The following is a 20,339-nucleotide window of genomic DNA, read 5'->3' as shown; positions in this document are numbered from 1 at the left end:
TGCGGTTACAGCGACCAAAACAAAGCTACGGAGCAGACTGGACATCAGGAGCACACTTCGTCTGTCATTTTCTCTGATTACGCCTAGATGGGACCGGCTTGTTGTTTTATTTTTATGCTGTTTTTATTAGATTTTATGCCAGTCGTATCATCCGACGGCATCGTCCGTGAAAATATTGTCTGACATATAGCGGCCCGTGGTGCTAAAAAGGTTGGGGACCGCTGATGTAGAGCACCGCCGGGGCAGGCCTGACCACGACATGCGGCGCAGAGGACCAGTGGCGGAGCTCTAGTGAACAGCCACTGGGTCTTCTCAGAGCACAGGCGCACTGCTCTAACCACTAGGCAAACACTCGCCCTTTACACCCCTCTTCTTCTGTGACAATGAACAAACTCCTTTCCAAGATCGACTTTTGCTTTTCCACAAGCAGGATCCCTTTCACGCTTTCTCTTTTTAGCCTCCTCAGAAGGTTTAGAGGTTTTCCTTGCCTCAGCCATGACCAGTACTCGAGCAGATGGAAAAATAGTAGAGCCAAAGCCTTAGCTCCATGACGATATAAGAGCCTGTGGCCATAAACCGATAAGTTCTTCACAAAACCTGGTAAACGCCGGTGCGAGTTCTCTTAACTTACATAGAGATTATTTCAAGAGGGGAGCCTGGCTTGTAGCATTGATGGTGTCAAGTGCTGTATATTGGCCTGAGGAATCATTTAAAATAACTCATATGCGTCAACTATTCAGGTTATAAAGTCTGGGGTGTGCCTTTAAATAACTTTGTAGCTTACTTAAAAGGCCCCTAAATGTTTTAAAATGTTTGTTACACATCCTTCAGTTTGTAGGTTTTTCTTTTCAGCTGAATATTTAGTTGCATCTATCTCGAACACTGGACAACAGACAAAGTAGTGCAGACCATTGTGGTGTTAACATTAAACAGACAATTTGCTTTAGAAGAGCAGGGGTTGAGCATTTAGGTCACAAAGCAGGATAATTTTTTTTTATCCCTTTTCTTTGGCCTACTTCCTTTCAGTATCTGTGCAGAAGTGAAGAAGAGTCTGTGTCTCATCAATACAACAAACACCATGAAAAAGCTGAAAGAGTTGCTGGAGCAGGAAAATCAAAAAAGTCAACTTGCAGTGTCTATCAGTTTTTCTGTGCTCATTTTCTACTTCCTTCTCCATAGCTGCTTTGGCACTGAGGTTATTCTTTGTCCCTCTGCATGAAGGACAACAAACCTCTATGGTTTCGCTGCTACTCTATAGTATATCAGGCACTATTACTATATAAGCTCAGGATGGGTGCTTGAGAATGAGCTTTCAGTGAATATAATGTCCTCAGTCAACAGGTATTCCAGCACAGGGTGATTGGACTATATCTGACAGTTTTTCTGCAGTACTTGGTTTTCAGAAACTCTAGTTTATAACACCACACATGTTGTCCTTTAATTAGGCTGGCTGTTTCAAAACATTAATGTTTTTGATCTGGAACCAAGATGCTTCTTTCTGGTGTTTTTAAGGTAATTATTTTGCTAAAACTCACCATTTGGGTTGATTCCCCTGCATAGGCCACAAGTCATTGGCCAGACACAATCCCCAAAAAATCAGCCTTACTTTCATAAAATGTTGCTGCATCTTGCAAGACAGTCAGTTTGTTCTTTAGCTAGTGTTAAATTCTTTCTAATCTTTAAGGCCCTGGTTAACATTTCAAAGAATCTGCAATTGCATTAGCTCAACAACCCTGCTTCTGCACTTTTTTTTTGTCTCATTTACTCTCCAGTCATTTTTTTTTATTTATTATTTACTATTATTTTAAGCAAAGTCTAAACTGAACCATATTTCTCAGGAGTTCTCTATGATTTGCAGCTACAACATCTGCTTCCTTCGTCTTTGTATGAAGGAAAAAGGAATCGAGTTACTTTAAAATGGCCTCTTTAGGAATATATTCAGTAACATATGAGCTTTTATCTTGTGTGTATTGGTTTTACACAACTCTACTGCAACTATTAGTAAATTATTTACCACACAAGAATATATTTGACTTTTGTTTCCAAACGCTGTGACTGATCTGGTTGATGATGTTGGATTGCTCCATAATAAGTGCACATTCACTGACTTCCAAAATTGAATAAATATATATATATATTTTTTTTACTTTTCCAAATACCATTTCAATTAAACATCTCGAATCAACATTGCAAACACAATTTATTAAGATATTCATAATATCCCAATTCCCATATTTGAAACAGTAGAAAAAAACTTATTTGAAGAGCACAGATATCTTGAATATTGAAAAGAAATGTTATTATATATCTTATTTTTTTTTTATGGAAATCCAACTGATCATAATCCAACACTCCCCTCCCTCTACCGTCAGCCAGATCCACAGTTGTGGCATTCATATAAATGTCTGCCAGCTGTAAAATCTCTATGTGCCCAAAACTGGTGTATCCAGCACCAAAGCCACACATCCCTGGATGTTCATGCAACTTTCCAGCTTGGGAACAGTGTCAACATTGGTTGCTGTGATTAATCAATTTATCATGTTTCTGACTGGACTTGTTGTACCGTCCCCTGCTGGAACTGACCCCAATCTACCTCTTCATTTGGAGCAGTGACAGGACCCCACAAATGGCACTATACGTTAAACAGAAATATTACCAGGAATTCCATTTTTTTTTAAAATCAAAATGAAAAAAAAATTATACGGGAGAACAAATTCTCCTAATTGTCCAGATTAAGTCAGTGCAAATTCCCACGATAGTATCCTCATCTAAGCAATGGTTTAGATTGAAGACCTGAGGTTTCAGCCAGAAAAAATGTGAGTTAAAAGTTAAAATTTATTGAAATTAACTCTGGCTGGAAACAGAAAACAACTTTGGGCACTATTAGGGACAACCTAATAGTCAGAAATGACAACGACGAGGACTACAGAGAGGAGGTGGAGCAGCTAGTGGACTGGTGCTGAGACCCACCTGATCCAGAATGTGGAGAAACCGAAGGAGATAATCATTAATTTCAGGAGAAATCAGCCTAACCAATGCTAATCAACAGCTCAGCTGTAGAGGTGGCCAGCAGCACCAAATTCTTGGGGGTACACATCAAAGGCAACTTTACGGACTGTAAACACCACCTCACTGATCAGAAGGGCACAAAAGCGCATGTGCATTCTGAGGAGGAAGAGGAGAGCCCACCTGCCCCCACCCATCCTCACCACCTTTTACAGAAGCACCAGAGAGAGCTTTCTGACCAGCTGTCTCACTGGGTGGTGTGGAGGCTGCAGCGCCTCTTCCCAGCATTCAATGCGGGTCCAGCAGATTCCAAAACAGCTTCTTCCCCACGGCGATCAGATAGCTGAATGCTGAAAAAAAAAAAACGACAAAAAACAAAAAAAAAAGTTGAATGTTGAAAACATTTTTGATTAAATTGTGTCATAGACCATATCAATGCGCTTTTTTGCACCATGTTTTTTTCTCGCAATGTTCACATTTGAGTCACTTTAACAAAATTTAAATGTCATGGGTGCTGTAAAATTGAAATTTTGTTTTATATACTCTGTGTGTACAAAATGACAATAAAGTTTGTCTAAAACAGAGAGGTTTGGGGTTGCCGAGAATCCGATGAACAGAAAACTCAGGAAGCCCTCTCAGAGGGTTATTGGCTTCTTCTGCTTAAAAAATAACCAAGACGATGATGATGCCACAGCTGGATTCATAAGACGAGATTTAGAAGTTTTAATCTCAGCAAAGGGCTGAGTCACTGAGATCAGAGGGAAATCCATGTGGACCTGTGAGAGTCAAACACAGGCAGGCCAATTCAGGCTAGATAATCTGTGGGATAGGCAAGGTTTTAATGGGTGTGGTGGATACACTGGAGGCTGATAAGTTGTTCAACAAGGAAAAGACAGGGAAATCAAGCAGGTAGAAATTTGGTTGAGAGCAGGAAGAGAAGAAGGCAGGGAAAAAAATATGAACATTTACACATGCAAGGCTTTCAATAATCTGGCATTGCCAATCAGCAGAAATCAAGTGTATAAAAGCAGCTGGGCATATGCAGGAAATAAGCTTTACTGAGGTGCTTTGGAGAGTAGCTCAGATGTGCATCTGATAAAGCTGATAGCAGAAAAGCAGGAGGAGATTAAGAAAATGCATACAGGCACGCCAGAATCGTAACAATCCAATCATGTGTAATGACCGTACGCTGGTTTTGTGTCCCTTGGTCATCATGTACCCATTTGGTCCGGCATACTCATCCATTAAACCTGGCTAAATAGGGTTTTAAAATAAGGTTTTATTTTTTGTTGCACCAGTGTTTTTACAAATTGAATGGGACAATTTTAAGATTATTTTATTATTTTTTTTAAATATGGCTATTAGTACATTTAGCAAACTATTTGTAAACATTAGCATAATTAGAAAGGTGAGCTAATGACTGTAGCAGGAGTGTGTATTTACTTTATTTTATCTGTTTTTATTTAAAAAAAAACAGGCCTTAAACTTTCCCAGATTCGATTTCAATTTAAATTTTAAGAGTTAAAAAAATAAAATATATACAAATGTTTCTAAGTTGGCTGTGGCCCTGTTGTAACACCTCTCACTGCTCTAAACGATTACCAAAATCATTTAAAAAAAAGAAAGTTACATATTTTTTCTTTTATGTTTTTTTCATCACTAAGCAGCAGACGGCTCTCTCTGCAGAAGCCATCTGTCCTCTAGCAGCGTGATGAGCTTCATCCATATGTCCAATTAGAGACTAAGGTCCTGGGACTTTAGAAAAAACTACACCTATCCAAAACTATACAATCAAATATTATATTAAATCTGAATATCCCATTAAACAGTAGGACCTTAATTAAAAAACTATATCATTTTATGAATCTCAAACACCAAATAAATTACAATTTAATAATAGAAATAGTAATAAATTAAATATCAAACTCCCGATGATGCATTCACCAGATTTCTGTCTCTAGTACCACCATGCTTAATGCAAATTAAGTTAAAGATTAATTAAAGACATCTCGCTCACATTTGTTATGTTTTTCCCTTATTTTTCACTATAATCTTCTCCAAAGGAACTCAGCCAATGTAGAAAAGTTAAATTTAGAAGGCTAAATGTGATAAGCTGACATTATTATCCAAGTGTGCATTAACTTTTACGCTGTAAGCCTGAAATCCCCGAGTCTTACATTTACTCTTGTTGATATATTGGAACAGATGGGTCTCCAGCTTTAACATAGTGTCTTTGTTTTGCTTTATTTTCGGCAGGTAAGCCCAAAGTGGAGCTGACCTACGACAGAATGTACACAGTTACCAGTCGGGTGACATTCACCGTCACCAAGGAGGATGACGGGATCCCTGTAACCTGCATCGTGGACCACCCTGCCGTCAAGGACTTCAGAGCACGCAAATATCTGGAGGTTCAGTGTAAGTACTCTGGCTTTTTCTGTTCACACGCTTGAATTTGTCACTTAGCTTTTTTTCATTTCAATTTTATTTATAAATGGTGAATTAGATTTTTTGATTTTCAAGAGTAATTAATAAAAAGCCATTATATATACTTCCAATAAAACAGCACAAGTCCATATTGAAATACAATGTTTTTATATTTAAGACAGTTACACTACAAAGCCATGGATCAGAGAAATTAAATCAGATTGACTTTTTTTGGACAAGAAAAGTTAATTAAAAGTTAAATTAATTGTACTGTGTTAGAGAAAACTGAGAGTATTAGCTTAGAATCAGCAGTTAAGACTTGTGGCAAAGGCAACAAGCCATTAAATTATTATTATTATTAATGGTGTAATGATGCTCAAGATGCTTACTTCCATGTCTAAACCTTAGTGCCCAGTGCTAGTAAGAGCTGAGGTTTAGTGCTAGTGACGAGTGGAATTTAATAACTTCATATAATGTCAGTTCATAAATAAATTGTCCACATAGTCTATAAACAGCAGGAAAGTTGCAGAAACAAGCTGTTTATTTGCATTAAAAGAAAAGCATGACATGTTTCTTCAAAACAAATGTCATATTGATTTTTTAAAGTAAAGAATTTCACATTTACATTAGCATGCATGGTATTTACCACATGCATTAGATTTGACAGTTAGCATATCTGCTTATTTGATATAATTATCTTATTTTAATCCTATATTTTTTTTTCTAAAAGAGTTAGAAATGTGGAAAAATACTTAGTTTTACTTTACCTTATGGGTCTTGCTGCATTACTAGTGCTTTTTTTCCTCCACCTATTTGAAGAGGAGGTCAGTGAAAGCAGCATAATGCAGCAGAGAACATTAATGCTGCAGTTTCTGACAGTGGAGAGAGCAATAGACGAAGAAGCTCTGAACACTTTTGTTTTTAATAATAATGCAACCTGTTAAGATCCACCTCCAAATGTTGGCCTGTCCAGGTATTCAACATTAAAATTGGCCATCTGCTTTGAAAAACTGCACTTTTGAAGTGCTTAAGAGCAGATTTTTATTCAGGTATCTGAAGGGCGCAACAAAGTGAAAAACCGCCCTCCTCGAAAAGTCAAACTCTTGCAATTTTGCACCCCCAACTGTGCAATACAATATTTATTCCAGTTAGATGTTCACATTTATATTGCTACAACATAGTGTTTAGCATCCCTTAACTATGATTGCCCTCCATAAAGATCAGCTGTTCTGTTTGGCCTCAAAGGTTTGTCAGAGAACATCGGGGGAACATATAGTCTCATAAAGACCACGGAGCACCGCAGGCAGGTCAGGGAGAGAGCTGTTGATATTCCTTAACACATGATCCCCACTGTGAAACAAAGTGGTGGCAGGATGATGCTGGAAGGAGAGATTTACCTAGCAGGGACAAGGAAACTATGCAACAGTGTTTGTGCTTGTACAGTGCTTCTCTTTGCAGCTAGTCATTAAGTATGAAAAGTTTTAGGTTTTGTTTCTAGTTGATGATCAGATGTTTGTTTTATTTCACCAGACTGTTGAGTTTCTCTATTGACGAAATCTGATCAAAGTTGCTCTCACTGCATCAGAAATCTGCCCAGTCTGAGCAGAGAACGCTGATCATAGTCGATCCATCAGTGAAGAAAAAGCAACATGTTGCCTTTTGACACATTATGAGTAAAAGAGGAACACGCCCTGGTAAGATTGTTGACATCAAAAGGCCCTCGTTGTTCAAAAGAAAAGCACGTAAAACAGCGGAAAAAAGACGTCTGGCTATTGAAGAACACTCTGCAGGAGGTAGACAGGCATGTCAAAAATGGAAAACTTGATGAGGGCAAAAACAACGGAATCCCCCAACATGTGCAAATTACTTATCAGACTGAGAGGCCAGATCAGAAGCAGTTGGGTCGATCAGTCCAACTTCATCTTTACTGGGATTGAAGGAAAGCCTCTTGGAGAGATTTAGACATCATGTGTAGATAACATGGCCAGACGTCCTCTTTTTCTCAGACATTTTCTACTTTTCATACCTAAAACAATGCTCCAGGGGGATTTTTGAAAATCGTCCGGGATTTTGGTCCACTACAGCACAGGCGCAATTTTCTGAAGGACTGGTGTGGACATGTCCCCAACAATAATTTCGGCTTTTTTTCCCCCCCTTTCCGCTTATTTACTTAAGTCAAAGGTAACAGAGGTTGGGTGCAGCTATCTGTGTTCAGAGCATTTTGAATCCATATTTTTTTCCTCTCTCGCTTTGAGACATCAGATTTGCAGTCACATTTCACTGTGTACAAAGTAGCTACATGGAGGAGAGACACTCAGCAGCACTCAGTGAATATTAACCAGCAGCTACTTCGATGTTTAAGTAAAAGATCGGATACCAGTTGGTTAAAAAAATTTGAGATCATACCACTGAAAATATGTTTGTTTGAAATACAGAGTTTTTTCTGCTAACAAGCTAAAATGGCAACAAATTGTAAGTTTATAAAAGTTAGTATTATAATGCAAGAAGCTTAAGAAAACATAGTTTGTTCTTCTTTACTAGTTAAAAAGCTTGGCTTTTTAGAGGACCATGACTCCCAGTTACAGGTTAAAATTAACATGTTTTCTTATTGTACAGATAGAATCAGACTGCAGAGCCTCTACATATCTTGAAATTTTGTTTTTGGCATCATTATATTAGTAAAGAGGTTGATAAATCTTTTTAAGCAGAGCACAGATAGAAGTAGGGAGAGCTGCAGATTTAAAGGGGAAACAGATTTACTGGGATGTGCAACACGCAATAAAATATATCTCCAAGTTTACTGGTAAGTTTACAAGAAAAAAATATGCTAAGCTATATTTAAAATGCAGCATATCCATATTTTTCTGGATGGATGGATAAAATTGAAAATGTACTTTCAGGGATGCATGATATATCAATTTTGGCATCGGAATCAGCTGTTATTAATTTTTTTTTTTTATACATTAATGTTTTTGGTCCCTATATAGGTAATGCATTAAAAGGCATTTCTCTAACATCTATAAATATAAATATAAGTGAATTTTGGTTCCTCTGTGCTCTCGACAGTAGAAAAGCATTCAATAAATATATGTTTGAGCTCATTTTTTGGAAAATACAAAAATCTAATGACAGCTTTTGGGTTGAGTAAGTGTAGGTCCATTAGCCCCCACCCGAGTGTCCCCACAAATTTTCATCACAAAGTTACACCCTTGGAGAACAGTGTAGCACATAGTCGAAACACACCGGGCACTCGAACCGAGCCGTCAGCTCCACGGCTGGGGGCAGGGAGACGGCGGGGGACGGAACGGCCAAACCCAACCTGGTGATGGTAGACACATGCTGTGCTTCCCCCATCTAATACCAGCCCCCCTCCTCCGGCTGTGGACAGGTAGCTCATTGCTCTCTGCTGAGGTTCGGTCCAGTCAGTGGGCCCAACAGTCGACCCCCCGAAAAAAAAGGGTCCTCCTTTTCAGAAACCTGGTTCTTATATGTAGAACGTGAAAACAGCATGATGATACAGGGGTGCTAATAGTACTTAGCCACTCCAGTTTATTGATGATGCGTCAAAGCCCATTACCCAAGTAGAGGCACATTACCCTTCTGTGTTTCCACTAATAGGAGCATTACATATTTCAGGATTTTTTTTCTGTTTGTTTTTACAAGTTTTTAACCATTATGTTCCTGCTGCTTTGACCTTACGGTATGTCTGGACCCTCTGGCATGTTCTGTCACACTGTTTAAAGATAAAATGTGCTCTGTAGCTCCTGACCTTTTCCCTGTGAATAAAAAGGAAGATTATGGTGCATCTACTGCAGCAGAATGGCCTCTTATGACTTAAAGCTTACATGCACCGTTGGCTTAGAGCCTTACGCTGCGTCAAGCAGAGCTTGGGCTGCCGTGCTCTGGGCGTGCTGCAACATCACCTGCTTTGAACTCACCCTGTACCACAACAACACAGCCTGAGATGTGATGAAGCAGCTTTTTAGATGCTTTAGAAATTATTTTAGTGATTCTCACTGTAATATGTGGCCCAGGGAGTTGAGAACAAGGCAGTTTGATTACATAGACAAAAACATTAAGTAAAAAAAAAAAAAACATTTTAAAGTTTAAAGAGTGTTGGAAATATGATTAGTTATCTTGAAAGGTAGGTACACAACATAAGACTGTTTTTCTTTATTTAAGATGTATTTAGCTAATTCATCAATGATAATAAAAGCGAAAGTGAATAAAGTTCAGCTTATACAAATAACATTTTTTAAAAAATCTGGCGATGGACAAACTAGGTTAATCTCATTTTCTTTTTTCTAAAGATGCTCAAATTAGGAAGATATGGCATCTAAGAAGGGTTTAGAAGAGTTTTAGAAAAATTAAAATGGACTTTTCCACTGTAGGGAAGTGGAGGATGTTAAAGACATCTGTCAACATCCTCAAGTTCGACTGTCTGAGCAAGTTCAGCATTATAGCAGAATACTATATGCAAAAAATTAAATCTCCATAGTCTTAAATTTGTTATCATCTGACCTACAGAAGAAAAGAGTCAAAGTTTAATTATTGAGTGATGTTATGAAGGTCAGAAGGAAGTTTTCTTGGGGGCAAGTAGACTAATGTTCCAGACAAAATTTCTGGAGCAATACTCTTTGGATGAATCAGTCTGAAAGTAGATCAATTGGACACATGGACTGGAGAGATATTGGTAAAAACTAAACATAAGATTTCAGGGAAACTTATTATATCAGCTGTAAAATAAGTAGATAAAGTGCCATTGTTTTTTTTTGTGTGCATATTTTTCTGCATTTTTATGGAACTTTGTAAGTATAACAACTTTTAAAGGGTAAAAATTCCCAAATTGAAAAGAATAGTATGTATGATATCTCAGGCTGAAACAGTTTAAAAGGACCTGCTATATTTTTTTGTTTCTGGACCAATTTGTAGAAAGGAAGAGGAGCATGATAAGGATAGTTGGGATTTATTACCAAAAAATAACTTGGGGGGGGGGGGGGGGGGGGATGGTTAAACACACAAGGGGGAACCTATCCAAACATTTGGAAATAATCAAGAACTAAAGTGAAAACCAAACCAACCACATACAGAAAATAATCAAAAGAAACAGACTAGAAAACAGCTGAAAAAAAAGTTAAGCATTAGAGAGATTTACCATAGAAAAGTAAATCAAAACACTTAAAACACTGGCTTGCATAAAATAAAACAGGAATGAAAGGAAAATATTTGCTGTTAGTTTGCTCTTTGCTCTTAGTCCTCGACGCGGCTGACCCAGGTTCGAATCCGGCATGTGGTCCTTTGTCGTATGTCTCTCCTCCTCTCTCATACCCCCTTTTCCTGTCGGTTTACTGTCAGAAAAACGAGCCAGTGCCGCAGCCAGTGACGCAGTGCCATAAAAACAAACAAAAAAAAGAAATCCAGTAGAACACACTAAAGGTTAAAAACAAGCTATAAAAGAAAAAAAAACTAAAAAAACAACTTACATGAGATCCAGTTCACCAAGATACCTCATGACCAAAAAGGATTTCCTTCAGAAGGCTAACAATCTCCACATATAAAGGACAGTAAGATCTTTCAATCTTTTAGGGAGAGTTAGGTGGCCGTCCCTTTAGAAGGACTGTGGCGTTAAATCCTGTTTAATTTGAGCCACAGGTTTTTGGACAAACCTGCATCAAAGGTAATTGTCACTTATTTTGGACTCTCAGATACATTTTTGCTGTATATCTGGTGTCTTATGTAAACATATTTTGCTGTATCATATTTCAAATGATCAGTAAATTGAAACTAGCTTTGGCCGACAATCATAAATATACACTGTCCTGCTTTATGCAAAAGTTTCTGCATAAAATTGCATGTGTAAAATCTCTAACATTTAAAGTTCCTTTAATAAAGTTTCTGAAAGGGGTCAGATGTATGTGGCATTTCTCCTGCTCTATATAGCAGATAGTTGAACAATAGAATTAAAGGACATTTTCTAACAAAGATGGCTCAGGTTTTTTTTAACTTTGCAATGACACATTTCTTCTCCAGCCTATTTTACTCTAAATTCTGTCAATCTATCTTCATCCACTCAGTGGCTGCTCAATGAATATCTTCTCCGTTTCTGACCATTTATGATAAAACTCGGATGCCTTTCAGTCCAGAGTAAATTTTAGCACTTCCTATGGGAAACCCAACAACTATGACCTCCTATGGGGGCTACTTTTATCACTCAGGTTGTTTTTTATTCATCTATCTCTGTGTGGTTTGAAGCCATTATAGAGGATTATCAGAGCTGACCGTCCCTCCATCCAGGACTTGTACAGGTTTAGGGTCAGAAAAGGGGCTGCTAAAATCTTAGAAGACCCCAAACTTCATGAACACAGACTGTTAAGACTTTTTACCTTCAGGACGATGCCACAGCATTTACCACACTAGCGATTATTTGCACCAGTCCAGCCATGTTTCTATCTTATATAAATATAAAATATTTATTTATTTACCAATTTTTTTATTTTTTTTTCAATTGCATGTATATTTACAGTTTGCAGGTCTAAAATGACTATGTTGTGTATACTTGTAATAAAAAGGTTAAGTTTGTAATAGAATCCTTAAGCAAAGAGGAATGAAGTTATATAGATTATTGTGCCCAAACTAGAATAGATTCGGACTCTGGGTGTGGACTGAATTTCCAGCACTTTTTAAAATACTCAGAGCAGCTCACCCTGCAGCATTAACGGTACTGTGTTCAGTCATTCTCATCCATCTCCTATTCTAATGGTTAGTTTAAAGGCCAGCAAGGAAGCTGAAAACACTTGCATGCTTTGAGTTACTGCTATTTGTTTGGCTGATTTCCCTTTTAGAGTTATACAGTTTAAGGTGTTCCTAATAAAGTGGCCTGCATGTGTTTGTATAAAATCAAAGCAAGCTGCTGGCTTCCTACCCACTTGTTTCCTCCTTTAGGTCAGCTGACTGCAGGGGAGACTGATAACGCCATGTTGAGCACTTATGAGGTTAGGCTCACAATAAAGCAAATAATCCAGTTAGCATAATGGTAATGGCCTTCCTGCATACAGTGGGCAGTATTTCAGCAAGATGTGCTTTCTGGATTTGGCACTAATGTGTATTGTTCATCATGTAGAGGCAACTAAGCCTCACAGTATCTATGTGGGACTATCAAAACAACCTGGAGATGCCTGGCGTCCTTTATGTTTATAGCTCTGAGATGACAAGGTCAGATGACTGTGAGCAGGCAAAAAGTTGCTGGACGCCTTGTAGAGTCTGGAGCGGAAATAAAGCCAGGGGCTGCTGTCTGAATCCACACAATCCCACAGAGCTGGCTGCTTGCCCATCTGCTGTCCGTCAGCTAGCCTCTCACAGAGCAGGATGCAGACAGATGGACAACCAGACATTTGTTGTTTATAGCTGAGAAGGTCGGACACTTTACTGCTGGCTCTGAAACCGTAACTCAGGCCTGAGCTCTCCCTCTAAAGCCTGATTAAAAATGTGACGACAAAGCCCAACATTTAGGAAACATCATTGGGGGAACCAACAAGAACAATTCACCCCACCAGTGGGTAGTCATAACCTCACCTCTTTTCTGCTATTTAGATTAACTCACGATATATCTTCCTCTCTGTGAAGACACATTTTTATTATAAAAAGATTCCTATTGTGTACACAGCACTATATGTCAGGAGATGCGTAACCTGACTCCGCCAGATCGATTTGCTCCGCATATCCATCTGGAAACCTTCGGTTGAAGTAATTTTGACAAGGGGCGAAAATACTGGTTAGCTGATTGGCCTATGTTGGAGATAGACGGGCCAAAAAAACCAATCAGATCAACGAAGCATATGACGTACTAGCAGGCTACTCTTGCCGAAACCAGTCGGGAGAAGAGCAAAAACATCTTTTCCTCTGAGAAAATCCTCCAGAGCAGTGTTTTGCTCTTCTTTCAGTGAAGAAATACTCTGTAATTCCGATAAAACTTGCTCGATAGCCACGCTAACGCTGGTTTCATCGGCTGAAGCCGCCATGTTCTTTAGACTGAAACGCTGATTGAACGTTCGTTTGGTGAATGGCTCCAAACTTTCTTTAACGGAGAGTCTCCAGAATGATTAGCGAGTGAAATCTTGAAAGATTGCGAGATCAGGATGGTCTCACGAGGCTAGGAGATGCGTGCCATGGACTCTGATCTCTACAAGGGTATTTAGTCCCCTGACGTAGTCCACACTATGTCATGTTCAATCACAGACTTCAATGTGACAACGCAACACAAAGAAATGCGTAATCATGAGGTTGTTAGTCATAATGGCAAGTTCATTTATATAGCACATTTCAGCTAGAAAGCAATGTAGTGCTCTACATGAATAGAGCATTAGTTTAATAAAATATATGCATTTTTAAAACATTTCATTGTCATTACACTGTTACAGGTACAGAGCAATACAATTCACTCTCTGCATTTATGATGGGTAGCAGTGGGCTCTCATTGTTAGGATCCGGGGAGCAGTGTGGGGGTTAAGGGTCTTGGTCAGGGACCGAGAGTGGCAGTCTTTGGGAGTGTGTGGGACTGGAACTCAGAACCTCTGAGGACCAAGTGCAATGCTCTAACCACTAGGCTACCTCTCACAAATTTCACTGCAAGTTCTTCTACACACTTAAACCAATTATGTTTTATATAGCAGTTAAAAAGAACTGTCAAAGGTAACTCTAAGCGAAAGGATTTCAACCTTAATTTGGCACTTTTACAGTCTTCTAGTTTTTTTCCAGATTACTGTTGCCAAGAGCTTGATGTACGCCTCTCTGTTTGGTTCTGGGTTTACGGAGTGAACTTAAGCCTGGGATTTCTGGTTGGTCGATACACTGATAACAAGACTGTAATATAAGTTGGTGCTAATCTAAATTGTGAATAACAAACTAACAGAAGTATTATTAAGTCTATTCTCTGTTAAAGGGGGAGCTAATGTACAAACTTTAGAACTTAGATGATGTGATGTATTCTACTTTTTTTTATTTTAATGAGAGCGAGGGCAGCAACATAATGGAATAACCTCAGCTGTTGGATCTACTTTTTAGGCAGACCTCCGAAGACAACATTGTAAATAAAGATAACTACACAAGTGATTTTTTTTTTTTTATATATATTAGTCATCTAGGAAAAGTTCTTCAGGTGATAGAAGGCCAGCTTTGTTGCTTTAAGGGCCTCTGAAGGTTCAGGTCTAGGTCCATCGCTACACCCACATGCTGGGCCTTATCAGAGTTTTTTTGCTGGAGTAAATTAAGTTGTGCTGCAAATTTTGATTGCTTCTTCATTTACCAGGGCTTCAATTTGGCACATCCATGCATTTTCTCCCTTTATGCATTTATCCAGCACTTCAATAAATTAATGGTCCCCTTATAACATTGTAATATAGAGCTGTTAATCAATGCTATACTTGCCTAACCTGTCATTTTAGGTGGACCTCCATGTCTTGTTAGGTCTGCATTTGATCTATCCTCTTTCCATGTGCAGATGATGGATAAAATAGAGCTCTAGGGGATAATCAAGGTTTGAAATATTTTTTGGAACCTGGTCCAGATTTAAACATCTGTACAAAGCATAAATCCAACCAGTGACTAATGGGATAAATGTAGTATCAATGTTGCAAATTTTTATTAAAATTCAGCAAAGCTGAAAAAAGTTCAAAAATAGTTTACTCTTTAAATAGCTAACTAGATTATCAAAATTGACAATCAAATGTGTGAATCCAACATAACTATACACTACCAAAGTTTTTATTAAGTATTATTGAAATATTAATTTGTTTTTGTTGTTATTAAACCCATTGACTAAATAATACACATATAACAGCTTTCGGAGCTATAAGCTATATTTAGTGGCTGCAGAGGCCTGGTTTGGGTCACATGGGTAGTTTTCTAGGGCTCCACCTGTAGACAAAGAAAAAAAAAAAATACAACCTGTTAAACCACTGATAAGATTAAATTAATAACTGAATTAATGCACAGCTCTCAGCGACGCTAAACACATTCAGAAGTAAACGACAACCATTCCCCTGTTGTCTCCCACCATTTCACGGGGCAATACTTTAACAGTACGGTAATATGGGAAGAACCTGTTTTAACAGTGCTCATGCACTATAATATTAATACAATCTAATAGAAAACCTTTTACGGCAAAGCACCCTTAAAGGTCACCTGAAGCCGCTTTCTCCAGAGCATGGAAAAGTAGTCATTGACTGGTAAACAGCAAACAAATCAGAATACTTTTTGTTTGTTTCTTGCGTTCTTTCCCTCTTGATAAATGTAATAAAATATTACAATTACTTCTATAGAGGTTTCTAAGTGACTTTTCTTTTACTTTTTTGTAATGGGCATGCAATGCGCATTGTCTGTCTTCTAGGTCTTCATCAGGTGTTCTTTCTTTTGCAATTTTCTTTTTTGTTTATTTCGTTTTTTTCTTTGGGTTGAAGTGTATGTAGAATTTATCCAGGATGCAGCTACAGAAAAGCCTTCCATGGCTAACAGGGCAGGAAGTGTAATGGAAAAACACATTGAATATGACTTTATTTTCTATGTCAAGCCAAGTCCTCCGAGGCCAAGCTTGTTCAGCTTGCTGTTTTTTTCCTGTTGTCAATAAAGATACCTTTGAGCGGCATAAAATTGACCGACTCTCACTCAAACACCACTGAAGAAGTCATGGATGTTGCTCTGATTGTTGCATCTTTTGTTATTTTTTAATCTCTGAAACTGTTGAGAACGTCCCCCTGACATTGCTCTCTGTTTGTTTTAAGAAGCAGCTTTTCCAGACATTTTTATCACAAGCACATTTTTGACTTAGTGGTGTTTTCTTCTTCTGCCTTATACATTCAACCACGGTTCCCTCAGTGGGAGGCCAAAATGCTAAATGTCAACAGTCTGTTCTGCTTGAAGAGCTTCCTCATCTTGCACTCCATCCTTTAAAGAATTCAAAGCAGCAAATTCTGCATCCTTGATTTATGATGCATACTGACCCTGAAGAAGGTCTTCCTGGGTTTTCCTGCAGCAACTTTAATCAGTAGACTTGTCTCAGTCTTTGCCTCACGAGGAAGAGTTTTAGTGTCTTGATGTCAGGCTCATGAGTTATGGTAGGAAGGACCTTGAGATAGAAAGCATGGCTTGGACCTGCTGTGGTGAAGAAGTATCTGGGACAAAAAGTGAAGCTTTTCATTTACAGCTCCATTCATGTTCCAAACCCTGTATTAATTGTCTATATATAGAGAAAGAATTATGTATATAAGCAGCTTAAGCTAAGCTTTTGTTCTATACCTGCAATATGCAATAGAGATAAGGTGAGATGCTCGATCATCTGAGGAGAACATGCTTTTGTTGAATTGGTATAGTCTAAAAGAATTCAAAAATAAAAAAGTAAAAAGTTAAACCTGATCTGCGAAAAACATCTCCATCAATATCTTATTGTGATTGGAGGTGCATCAGGTTGATGAAATGGTCTTACCAGGCCTGACTTTCAACATTTCTGTTTGGCCTAATTTTGGACAGCACCTATGATCCAATTATAATACGCAACATGATTTTCAGGTCAAATAAGGACAAAGATGAGGAATTCCAGTGTTTGGAGAACCAGACAGTTTGCTAGTCCATCACAGGTCCTGTGATATGACTAGCAAACTACAGAATCTCATGTTAAGTTTGTTGTTGTTTTTTTATCCTTAATTTTATGCATTCACTCCAAACGCAATTCAAGCAGCTGGAGTTAGTGATTTACATGTTATCGACATTAAGAGTTGCATTCATGAGTGCAGTAATGCAAAGAGATGTTAAGGATATGCTTCTAGTGATGCAAATGACAAAATGATGGTGATTACAGGGAAGCAACAACTGCAATAAAAGTACAGTGAGTTAAAAAAAATCTGAGCTTATCTGTTAAGTTGTGTTGTGACGACCACAAACAGGAACCGGATGTGGCTTTGATGTAAGGTGAAAGTGCGAAGCGAAGACAAAGCTGTTTCACCATAAAGATGGACCCACCAAGGTGCTTTCTCTCTGTTAGGTGTCTCACTCGACCCTAAGGCTGTCACCCTAATCTTCAAAGCTGATCCCATCTTACCACAGCCTCTGCTGGACTCTCTGCTCAGTTTTTCTGTCTACTCTCCATATTTCTTCCCCTAGCTGCAGGGCGGGGCATTGCCAACTGCCTCCACCCTAGCTGCAGGGCGGGGCATTGCCAACTGCCTCTACCCTGCTTGGGTACTCTCTGCAAGGCTTCTTCCTCCAATCTCCCCTGCTCCTGTCTGAGCTCCACCACTCCTCCTCACCTTACCTCCATTGACCATGCTCTGGTCTTTCCATGGAGTTTTGAGTTCTGGTCAGACAGAAAAATAAAAATAGCTGGAATCATTTTGTGGGGATGTACCATTAAAATGATTTTACTGTCAACAGGCTGGTCAGACTGCTTTGTCAAACTGAAACATCTATCCACTCCACCTGACAGACCTGGGCATGTTGGCAAATGATCCGAATACCCTCCACGTGAAAAAAAAATTCCATCATGGAATAAATGATTTTTAGCAACTTTTGAACCCTTGTTAAATTCCATACTAGACTTGTGCACTGCCAGAATGTCCTTAACAGCTTTTTGGATCTCACTAGGGTGTTTACTCTACCAAAGCCTGTTCTCAGTGTGATCAAAGAAGCTCTGCAGAGTCAGGCCTGGTTAGTACATGGATGGTAGCTGGTGATGTAAGCATTTAAATCCTCAAATTTCTTCAGTTTCCATAATTTGTTTACAGTGGGACAATAACACTGTCTCAATTCTGTTTTCTCCCTTCAACAGCAAGATGCACCAGAGACTGGGAGTTAAAAGGAAAAATCTCCTTAAAGGAATAGTACACCCAAAACATGATAGCCTTCATTTTCTACTCACCCCCATGCTGAACAACACTCTGGAGTACTTTTTTGATATCTCAAATGCATCTGGAGATCTGGGAGGCTTCTTGCTGTCTGCTGACATTCAAATAATGGAGGTCTATGTCGCCCGAGACAGAAAGGTCCATAAAAGTCCACAAAAAACGTGTCAATATTCCTCCATACTGCTCGTCCAATGTATTCCAAGTGTCCTGAGTGGGTAACGTCCATAATTTACTCAAAACAAAGTCATTTAGAATGTTTTTAGAGCATAAACAGTAGTGTATAGGATTTCCTAAAAGCGAGTTCCTGACGCTACGGAAACCGCGGCAGACCAAACCAGATGAAAGTGCGCATTCAGCTCGGCAAAGAACTCATGCTCTTCCTCAACACTGAAGTCCTCAGACATTTTTCTTTTGTTGTTTCTTTCTTTGCACAGGTAAACAGCACATTTCTTCTTCTACGCTTGCATTATCAGCAGAGCAGACGCTGAATGCGCACTTTCATCTGGTTTGGTCTGCCGGCTTCCGTAGCGTTGTGAACGCGCTTTTAGGAAATCCTATACACTACTGTTTATGCTCTAAAAACATTCTAAATGACTTCGTTTCGAGTAAATTATGGACGCTACCCACTCAGGACACTTGGAATACATTGGACGAGCAGTATGGAGGAATATTGACACGTTTTTTGTGGACTTTTATGGACCTTTCTGTCTCGGGCACCATAGACCTCCATTATTTGAAAGTCAGCAGACAGCAAGAAGCCTCCCAGATCTCCAGATGCATTTGAGATATCAAAAAAGTACTCCAGAGTGTTGTTCAGCATGGGGGTGAGTAGAAAATGAAGGCTAATCATGTTTTGGGTGTACTATTCCTTTAAAATGACAGTAGTTATACTCTCAGCATGGTTACCTGATGTGGTTTTATAATTTGCTTTTATTAATCAAAACACACAGCCCATTGCAGTGTTTGCTGATCTTTTTGCATGTCTATAAGCACCTTTGATACGTTCCTAAGTTAACTAAACGTCTGATTACATGAGAGCCTCAGTCTATTCGGTTGCTCTGTTAGGGCAGTCAACACAGTGCATATATTATATACCACAATCACTTATATCCTGCTGCACCACAGGGAGTTTCTTAACCGGCCCACTGTGAATCATATGCTCAGTTTCACAGGATCTGGTCAAGAAGTTTGTTTGTGACTGTACTGTGCATATAGTGGGCATATATATATACGTTAGCGCCATACAAGAGGGGCTTTGGGAGACCAAGTTTACTTTACCATCCTGCCTAAACAAATTCGTAAGGTACCAGCACATACATGTTTCCTGGGACCAGAAATGAGTTGATAGGATTTCTAAAACTAAAAAAGCTTTTAATTGTGAATCGACTGTTCACTTGTGGAGCAGTTTTTTTGTAAGTGAATCCACAGTGTGTGTTTGATATGCATGCAGTTTTTAGATAATTGCCTGAGCAATCGAATTTTCTGTACAGTTTTCTTCAGTTGATGGTTATTTTATTCTCCATTTTCTTTTTCCTCTCATCATTTCAGACAAACCAGAGGTAAAGATCATGGTGGGATTTCCACAGGGCTTGACAAGAGAAGGCGAAAACCTGGAGCTGACGTGTAAAGCGAAAGGCAAACCCCAGTAAGACACAATCAAACACATTTTTCAACCACTCAAACACAACCATAGGGAATAGAAGCAGACCAAACCTCTTCACTGATGGCAACACAAATGTTTATTCACATCCTACATCACATTTCTTCATCTCAGGGTAGCAAGTTTGCCCTTGCCTTTAAAAAAAATCCATAAACAATTTTTTTTTTTTTACACATTAATCATCTGAAAAAACACAAATTGAAGATAGTGTTATGTTTAAGTCATATGGAGAAGGATTTGATCACTAATACAGTAAAAGGCAGTTTTTAAGAAATTGCTATTTTATGAGATGTTAATGATCCATTCATCCATCCATCCATCCATCCATCCATCCATCCATCCATCCATCCATCCATCCA

At 38.7% G+C, this 20,339-nt stretch overlaps 1 protein-coding gene across 6 annotated transcripts in view; it reads left to right on the top strand.

The window, feature by feature from the left end:
- cadm1 (cell adhesion molecule 1) overlaps nucleotides 1-20,339 on the top strand; it is a 622,928-nt gene that overhangs the window by 484,265 nt on the left and 118,324 nt on the right. For all 6 annotated transcript variants that reach the window (XM_015370204.1, XM_015370203.1, XM_015370201.1 and 3 more), the window contains 2 exons: nucleotides 5,263-5,421; nucleotides 19,869-19,965. In XM_015370204.1, the coding sequence (XP_015225690.1) occupies nucleotides 5,263-5,421; nucleotides 19,869-19,965 (256 nt within the window). The remainder of the gene's footprint in view (nucleotides 1-5,262; nucleotides 5,422-19,868; nucleotides 19,966-20,339) is intronic.

The sequence above is a fragment of the Cyprinodon variegatus genome, unplaced genomic scaffold, assembly GCF_000732505.1.
Source record: "Cyprinodon variegatus isolate N-32 unplaced genomic scaffold, C_variegatus-1.0 Scaffold43, whole genome shotgun sequence".
Lineage (NCBI taxonomy): Eukaryota > Metazoa > Chordata > Actinopteri > Cyprinodontiformes > Cyprinodontidae > Cyprinodon > Cyprinodon variegatus.
This window is presented reverse-complemented; position numbering and strand designations above follow the sequence as displayed.